We start from the raw sequence: 9,819 nt of genomic DNA on the forward strand, positions 1-9,819 counted from the left end.
GTTTTTGTGACATATGAGGACACAAATTTGTATAATGACATGGGTATGAAATAGGTATTACAAGGAGAAGGTAACTTATGAGGACATTACCCCATGTCCCCATTTTTCAAAACGCTTATAAATCACACAGAGTGAGTTTTTTTGAGAAAGTAAAAATGCACAAAGGGGGTAGGTTTAGGTGTAGGGCAATAGCACATACAGTTTGTAGAGTATAAAAACCATTAAGCCTATGGAATGTCCCCACAATTCACAAAAACAAACCTGTGTGTGTGTGTGTGTGTGTGTGCTCCTCACTCACATCTCAGTGATGGTTTCTGGCAGGCTGGTGGGTATTTCAGTCAGTCCTTTCCCTCGGCAGTCCACTACATTATTACTGCAGGTGCACAGCTCAGGACACTGCAGCACACTACAGGACGAGTGTGACTGGGGCCCTAAAACACACATACAGACAGATGACAAGGATGCAGGGGTGTGTGCTACACAAAGGAAGGCTGAGTCTAAAGGTTGAATTAAATTAAAAAACTTCCTCAAGCAAAAAAGTTGTGAACTGCATATTGCAACTAAATGCAGTTTGAAGTAAAGAAACGTTTTTGCCCACGTTATTTCAGCACAAATAACTTGCCTTCATTGAAGTCTTGAAAGCATGAGCAAAGAAAGAGAACAGCCACAAAAATGGACAGAATATGAAAGCTTTGACAAAACAAAACAGCAAATTCATGTATTTATTCTCTTTATTCTCACAAGCTCTTATCGCCTATAAACAAGCCACACAAATAAAACGCACACAAACTTACCTGTACACATAAACTCTTTCTTCTGAACCTCAGCAATGTTGTGGCCCCTCAGGGAGGGCGGAGCCATACACTGTGTGTAGAGGCCAAGGCGGGGCCTCTGTCTCAGCCAATCAGAGAGCCAGGCCACATGACAATCACACAGCAGACTATTTGAGTGCAGACGACTAGAGAAAGAAAGAGTCATTTGAAGGTCCGATGGCAGTCTAAGCTGATATGTGTCCATGTGTGTGAGAGAGTATCATCGACTTTGTGTCAGACAATTTCATGTTCATTAATTACAGTCTTTTACTTGCAGACAACGTGCAAACACACGCAGTGATTTCTCTGTTGGCTCTGGTGTTTCTGTGTGGTCAGCATCTTTAGGAGTCCTTCCCTTAACAAGATTAATGTTACAACGAAACTCTAACCATATTTAGTTGCAGTGCTAGGTAGATTACTTACTAATTGTAGTCAAATTACATGACGAAAATTGTAGTTAATAAAATAATCTGGATCTGAATCGAATCATTTATTTTTTTCTCTTGAAATAAATTGGTAACTATGACAACAGTTTTATTTTAGCATTATTCATATACTTATAATACCTCTTAATATTTTGAACTACCTTTTTTCAGTTGACCTATTTTCAGTTTTCATTTAAGTTCTATTAATTTCATAATGTGCTTCTGTCATTTATAAGGTATTATGTTTATTTTATTTAGCTTTAAAACATTTTTAAGTTTTAGTTTTAGTATTTGTAGCACTTCAACTTATTTCAATTAGTTGCCATGACATTATTCCTTATTTTCATTTTTTTTTTATGTTTTTCATCTAATAATTATATTTTATTTTATTTCAGTATTATTTCAATCTGCAAAAATGATTAAAAAAAATTTTTTTTTTAGTTTTAGTTACCTTTTTAGTTTTTAGTAACCACAGTATAGGACGATTTACTAGCAATCTATCATTTGATAGGGGAAAATGTCTGACCTTTCACACTAGCCAAGTATGTTTCATGGTCTTAATGGTCTTTCCCATCTTGGCATTCACTGGCTTTCTTTCCATCATCTATTGCTGACGTTTAGCTAACAAGGACTAGAATGCCAATATAGCAATTATCTACTTTAGCTCATCATTTAAATGGGATTAAATCATGATCGCACACAAAGGACTCCAATCTACAAAATGTATGCTAATGAAACATACATATTAATGTGGTTATTACACTCTATTACCCCATAATCACACTTATTAAGGGCCAGCATGATAAGTGCTGGATAACATGCCAACGACAGTCTGAAGAACTGGTTTAATGCAGTTTGAGTGTGTGTGTGTGTGTGTGTGTGCGTGCGTGTGTGTGTGTGTGTCAGATACTCACAATGTCCTAAGCTTGGGCATGTGATTAAAACTGGCCACTGACAAACGAGATATATTGTTGTTGTTCAGTGTGCTGTGAAACAAAGACAGAGAAAGATAATCACAAACATATATAATAATAAGGGATAGTTCACCAGATGAAAGTGAATGGTTACCACAGCTGCCCCTGGTTCCCATTTACTTTCACTGTATAAAAAAAGAGCATCTTAGACATTATGCTAAATAACTCCTTTGGTGTTCTGCACGAAAAAAGTGCTTTGGAATAGACTAGTTTGTTCTTAGGAAGAGTGAGTGAACTATCCTTTTAATGTTTTCCTACTACAATATTCCATACACAATCTTTTACAGTTGATTTGACTTTTTTTTTTGCAGTATATCAATATGCCTTCATGCACGTGTGTGGTTATATGCAGGGAACCAGATGCACATCTGCTCTTACACAATACAGCTCATAAACCGTCTTCTGTCCATTTGTCACAAAGCATCATCAAAATAATCCTAGTAAAATAATCTGACACAATCCCATTGATTCCATTCTCTCTAACAGGATTATTCCACTGATCCCACTTTAAAAAGCAGATATGCATTTTATACAATCGTTCAACACTCAGCAGGCACGATCTGACAGCAGAACACGGCATGTCGTCTACATACAGAGAAATCCATACCAATTTAACATGAATATACCATTTTTTAATCAAAGTTTCTGGAACAGTCCCCCAAACCCGGTGTGGCCCTGCTTTGACCCACGTCTAATACGACCATGATATCTGAAAAGATCTCTGCAGTGGCTTTAATTCAACAGAACACAATCACGCAAGTTCACACACACACACACACACACATGCAGTATACTTACAGTACTTCTAGGTCCCGCAGAGCTCTGAACGCTCCGTCTTCAATGCAGGAAATCTGATTATAGTCCAGCTGCCTAAAAGAGATAAAGACAGATCAAAAATGTTTGAAGATGATGCTGTCGGTTCTTCTGTTTGGTGTTCAATGATTATGGAAATAGAATAATACACTCTCAGAAACACTACTGATCCTTACTAAAAAACAACAACACATACATCCTTCACTCTCCTGTCCTTCAATGTTTTTTTCTCTCACTCATTTTGCTGTCAGTCTTCCTCCCCCATCACTGTTCTTCACTTTCCAGCCTTCTCAGTCTGTCTGCTGTGCTCTCCTCCACTATTGTCTACCTGCACTGCCCACTCCTCCCACATATGTGTGTGTGTGTGTGTGTGTGTGTGTGTGTGTGTGTGTGTGATGGTCAGTATGCCTGGGCATCTCATTAAAGCACACAATCATTAATTCAAAGCTCTCTTTCTCTCTCTCTTTCGCACATAGATACAGAAGACTCACAGGTTTTTGATCTCAGTAGATCCTCTGAACGCTTTTCTGGGAATCCCCTGGATCTGATTTTCACTCAGGTCACTGGTAAATAAAGAGAGAGAACATTAACAATCATAAGCAGTTCTAAAGACAGACACATATTAGAGTGATCTGCAGTTCACTTTAAAGCACTTTAAAGTTTCCCTTCGCTGTTGTTTTGTACAATAAAAGCAAAGGCAGACTGAGACATCAGCTGTCACAATGTACAACATACATCTTAGTTTAGCCAAAAATAAAAATTGTCATCATTTACTCATCCTCATGTCATTTCATAACTGTATGACTTTCTTTCACCCTTGCAACACAGAAGATAAAGAAGATAAGTTGATAAATCAGACTGATTAAATCATTTCAATGGATTAGTTCAGTGGTTGTCCAAGACAATATTCGAAGGTCTAATCTGAAAAGTCCCTCTGGTAATTAAAAAATGATTAAATAATAAATAAAAATATGTAAATAAATATAAAATAGGATGTCAGTTGAATGTTGCACATCTTTATATTTACTGTTTTAGCATTTTAATGAAGATCATTGTAATATAACTAAATGCAAATATAAGGGAACCCATAAAAGATCCTCTAGTGGATACTTTTATTGCTCTTTTGTATCGTCTTTGAAGCTCCAAAGCTCCAATTCCTATTCATTGTAACTGTATGAAACTTTTTCTAAATTTCTCCTTTTGTGTTCCATAAAAGAAAGAAAATCATACAGGTTTAGAGTGACAGGAGGGTGATAGAAACAGCTAAGACTGATGACTTCACCCTACGACAAAATAAATGATTCACGAATCCTGAAATGAGTCTCAAAACGCATGTGCCCTGCAGCTTAGATAAATGGTCAATATGAAAAAGAGGAGAATCAAGGAATGATATAATTAATCACTCCGGTGTAAAATCCACACATAACTAATAGCCTTGTGTTCAAACAAGACCTAAAAAGAACACAATCACTCATAGTATTCAGCATTCACAGACATCTGCAGACACTGTCAGTGGGAGAAAATAAACAACAAAAGAAAAAGAAAGCAAGAATAGAATTAAATATTCCCTTTTTCAAATGAAACAGCTGCGGGATCAAACGCAACAAATATGCATGCACACAGTTACGATGAGACTAAACAAACATTTCTAACTGAAGTCCCAGGTTCTTCAGGCATCAGAGCAGACATTTAAACAGCCTGGGTAAGTCTTCAGCACTCTTTAAAAATGTTATCCTGACATGACCTGAGCGTGAACTGAATGGGAATCGTCTTTAATCAGGTTCATCTGTGCTTGTACAGGACGCCGACACTGATCTATGTGCGCATTTATGAGATCAAACGTACTTCTGGATTACAGTGCAAACATTCCAGCTGTCACCCAGATGAGAGCGCGATGGATTCAGGCACAGACAGTCAAAGCATTTAAACCAAACAATTAAAAAACCTGTTCCCAGTTCAGCATGGCGACTAACATCGCCATAAAGCACCACACACACGCACAAAGACATGGTGGGAGGTGGGCTAGACAACCAGGGAGGCTCACACACACACACACACACACACACACACATATATACAAATTCAGCGGCAGCACAGAGTGGAACACCAAGGAGGGCATCGACAGCAGAGAAACAGAGAATAAAAGAGAGAGAAAGAGGGTTGAATGATGACCCCTGAGCACCTTTAGAGGAAGTGCTTCACTCGCTCTCTTCCTCTTTTCAATAAAAGAACAAAAACTAACAGAAGCTTAATCCCTGCTTTCATCCCGCTCTCTGTCCTTCACTTTCTGTCACTTTCACTCTTTCTTTTCTCCCGCTGTGGGGAAAAACTCATATAACACCAATCAATGTGTTATTAATAAAATGAAGAGTTATGAAGAGCCCACCTGCACTAATTATAACCATCAATTAACTTCCTTTCAATGAGTATCAATTATCATAACCACCATTGTTTTTTTCAAGGGGTCACATGATCAGATTTTAAGTCCCGGTCACATGATAAAAATCTCCATTCTGGGGTTCCCAAAGGCTGACCTTTGCACCCTTGGAGTGTGCATGCATGTGGGTTCCTGTGTGTGCGTGTCTCCGTAGGGGGTGACTTTAATGAAGTGTCTTCCCTCATGCAAAGCAGACTCTCAAAGACAACCGTCTCATTTATAGACGTGCAACCGCACACACATACACACACAGCATGAGACCCTCACAGATCATGAATAGCCAGTTCAGCTAGCCAGACCTGTCAGTCAAATTCCTCAGCCGTCAATCATAATGGGAGACAGACCCTCAGTCTCCAAAAACGAGACACTGACCGTGTGTGTGTGTGTGTGTGTGTGTGTGCGGCAAGGTCAGGCCAGACATAGATAGATTGTCTGTCTGTTGAGGGCTCTATTCATTTACATTTTCATGTGTGGCACATGACAGCACCAATCACAGAGCAGCAGGATTTAAATGAAAATGCCAGGGAGACAGACAGGTATTTATAATATCAAAAATATTCAATACACACACACACACACACACACACACACACTTGTCTGCATGTAGCCGCAGTGATGGATTTCATCTTCATCCACTAGGGGTCAGTACAATCTTTCCAGCATGGACAACTATAGACAGACACCAACATCTGATAAATGGTTTTGTTTAGGTTTACTTATGTCTATTAAGCTTGTAAAGATATTACAGATACCAATGACTCAGAAATATATGAATATGTAATCAAATCATTCCATATTAATTCAAATACAACTAAACTATTAAAAATGGGTAATTCAATGAAATACTATCAAAGCTGGTGGTGGGGTTTTTTCTTTTGATGTGTTTTTATTTCTTTTAGGTAGCTTAGAGCTATTTTTGTTTGCTAGTTTGGCCTGGTCGAATTCTGAAGTCAATATCTTCGTTTCTGGGTTTCTTTGTTATATGTAAATAAATACATTTTCTGTTTGGCATTAACTCATCGTGAGTGAGCATCCTTTATTTATGTTTCGGCTGACGCTATATAATGTCTATATATATATATGTTTGGCTAATTAATTTTCATTAATGCGGCATGACTTTCGGCCTGTATTTGTAACTGATTTGCTGAAAGGCTAGTAAGTTTGCTCGAGTCACTATTAAGTTCCATCCACTGCGTCTAAGGCTGTTTTGGGGGGATGGGAAACCGAGAATGTTGTCCCGAGCCCTGTGACGAGGGGGGCCCACTGAAGTGCACTATGCTATAGCCTTCTTATTGGAAGAAGGGGCCCACCGATTAACATTTTGTCCTGGGCCCCGAGACTTTAAGTAACTGATTGGCAAAGCACTCTGCTTGGTCTTAAAGTTGCTGTTTTACATGGATGCTTGCCTTTTTTTCTTTTGCACTGTGGCTAAGCAAAACAACACTGTTAAAACATGAAATTTTGTTTAAATCCTAATTAGTTTGTGGCTGAATAAACCTGGATATTCTACAAAATTGAGTCTACCTTACCACGTAGTGCTCAACAAATAGAGAGAGGAAAAAAAGGAAGGAAAGAGAGGGAAGGGTAAACTTATAGGGCAGAATGAGTGGAAAGCGAGAGGGAGAAACAGACAGACGGAGATGCCATCACATCCTTGAGCCTTTGATAGCAAACATTACATTACCGCCAGTATGACGAACCAGAAACACACTATCTCACCAAATGCCACGATAAGCAGGCAAACATCAGAGCTGGAAGTGTTTGGATTTGCTTGGACAGCATCAGAAACGGTTATTTCACTCAGACGGCGTGTGTAGAGATTTTAAGTTTGAGCCAGGGTGAAATTGTCCCAGATATGAGTCTCACACCATCTTTCAAGGCTTTTATTTTTCTTTCTTCACATTCTATTTTTTTTTTTCATTCCTTATCAGGTTCGCTTCAGTAATATTAATCACCTGATTTTTGGCAACTTGAGATTATTGACATTGGCTGATACACATTTTGTGTCAGTTCCAATTTTTAAATTGAATTTTGAGTAAATATTGTGTAGAATTTAAAGTTGCAATGACAATTCACCCTATTTTGAACATGTAGATCTTATTGTGAACATGCATGTTTCAATGTTTTGTTTGTTTTGGACCTCATAATGTTTATGCAAAATGTCATAACTGGATCTGCCGATGAAAACGAACTTCTCTAATAATTTACTCCGCTTAAACCTCATCCCTCTACAATTGACCACATTAAATTTTGAGTGCAAAATCCTCATCTTAAAGTCTAATTAACAACCGACAAATTTTTTGATAATGCATAACACTTTGATGTACGTCACAGTATGGATAAAAAGATCTGTCGCTGCTTCTGTTTCATCGCGACTTTAATATAATTTGTCATTTGTGAGTTTGTTCTTTCTATATGGTAGTTGGGCTCCGCTGAGACACATTGATAAAAACACTGAAAATGCATTAGTACTCTGTGAGTGTGAATGTGTGCTTCACACTTTCTCTCTCTCTTTAACATCCAGTGGTGTTAGGGAGACCACCTGTCATCCATGAAAATGTCATGCACACACACACACACACACACACATTAGCAGATGTTAGAGGGATCTGTGAAGAAATGAGCACCGATCATTTGCTTTCCCCTGTGAGGCTCATTAGGGAGGTGTTTATGAACTGGAGGCATTCAGCACTCATCTTGTAAGCCTGGCTCTGAGGGCACACACTGCCCTCCTTCTCACACACACACACACACACACACACACACACTCACACACACAAATGTGCAGACTGAAATATTGGTGAGGTGGGCATTCACCAGTCATATAAACTGGTTTAAGTTGTAGTAAAAAAAATTCACACTAAAAGTTTGGGAAGCAAACCCAGGTTATATAATCAATATAATGGTAAAAGGACAAGTCATGGGATCAGTGATAGATTCATAATTACCTGAAATAAAGAGAAATGAGTTAGGGCTGGGCAATATCAGTGGGATATCAGTGAGATACTGCATATAAAATGCTGAATGACAACAGCAGATACACATTAAAAAAGTAAATAAAAACCATATGCTTGCTTGAGAAAAAAGAGAGCTGCATCAAAAAAGCCACTTTTAAAGTCACTTAAAAACAATTCACTCACAGAAGAAAACATGTTGCGCTAGTAATTCTGAAATGTCAAAGTCTTGATCAAAATGAATGGCTACTATTACTCTCCAGAACTCGCACCCTTTTGCTTCCAAACATAAGGCATCTGCTGCTGACCACAAAAAACATGAAGTTCATCACACACTCTCAGAAAAAAAGGTACAAAATCTGTCACTGGGGCGGTACCTTTTCAAAAGGCACACCTTTGTACCTAAACAGTCCATATTAGTACCTAAAGTGTACATATTAGTACCTAAAAGTTACAAAAGTGTACCTTTTGAAAAGGTACCGCCCCAGTGACAGCTTTTGTACCTTTTTTTCTGAGAGTGCAGTGTAACACTCTAAGCCAAAGGTAATTTATTACAATTATTAATAGAGCCACAGCAGCTATTTCTATTCCAGTGGCAACAACTTCATTTCCTTTTCCGGAATTTGACGATTTGGGGTTTTTGAACAAATGGAATGGAAACGCTGCTTTATTCATCTATTGTTTTTCTGAGTTATATTGTGCATAAATTAAATTTGAATCCTGGATGGAAACAGCTATTACAGCAAAGCCGATTCAAAAAAGTTGAATGCAAAAATTTAAATAAAAATTTACTTTAACAAATCAAGGCATGTATATTCACAATTGTTTTATTAAATGAATAAAGAATATTGAATAATTAATTATTTTTATGAATTATTATATAATTAATTATTCTAGCAATGTAATAACACATTAAAAAAACGCAAGTAATGAGACACTAATCTGATAACACACTCTTTAAGGTAAATAAAAATTGCTTTAAATTCATTACTTTATGTTGTTGAATAATCATGAGAAGATTGTGCAGCCAGCCTAAACTGAGTTCAGGGTCAAAAAGTCAGAGCGACTTCAGTGTGTGTGTTTATGTGAGAGAGCAGGATTTGATTGTGCCAGTGTGGGTGCACACAGACAACCACCAACTTTCCCACAACCACTTGTTTTCTCTCCGTCTCTGTCTCTCTGTGTGCCATTCTCTCTGGCTCGTTCTCTTTCTGTCTCTGTCGGTCTATCTGTTGCTCTTTCTCTCTCTTTAAGACACACAGATCGAAACAATTGAGACAAAGAAACACTCGAAGATGAAAGACAGGAGATAGTAACTCTATTTCCCCTCTCTCCTCTCTCTCTCTCTAAATCTTTTCTAGATGTTTTGAGTCTCGTAGCTATTTGCCGTAGATTCCAGCAGAC

The 9,819-nt window shown here is 38.0% G+C and overlaps 1 protein-coding gene across 1 annotated transcript in view; it reads right to left on the bottom strand.

The window, feature by feature from the left end:
* Positions 1–9,819, bottom strand: part of LOC107598298 (slit homolog 2 protein-like) — an 81,876-nt gene that overhangs the window by 35,339 nt on the left and 36,718 nt on the right. The window contains exons 5-10 of the mRNA XM_016289593.1: positions 3,516–3,587; positions 3,010–3,081; positions 2,152–2,223; positions 795–958; positions 623–634; positions 296–431 (exon numbers count right to left, since the gene is read on the bottom strand). Of these exons, the coding sequence (XP_016145079.1) occupies positions 296–431; positions 623–634; positions 795–958; positions 2,152–2,223; positions 3,010–3,081; positions 3,516–3,587 (528 nt within the window). The remainder of the gene's footprint in view (positions 1–295; positions 432–622; positions 635–794; positions 959–2,151; positions 2,224–3,009; positions 3,082–3,515; positions 3,588–9,819) is intronic.

This window comes from Sinocyclocheilus grahami, unplaced genomic scaffold (assembly GCF_001515645.1).
Source record: "Sinocyclocheilus grahami isolate Dianchi unplaced genomic scaffold, SAMN03320097.WGS_v1.1 scaffold249.1, whole genome shotgun sequence".
Classification (NCBI taxonomy): Eukaryota; Metazoa; Chordata; class Actinopteri; order Cypriniformes; family Cyprinidae; genus Sinocyclocheilus; species Sinocyclocheilus grahami.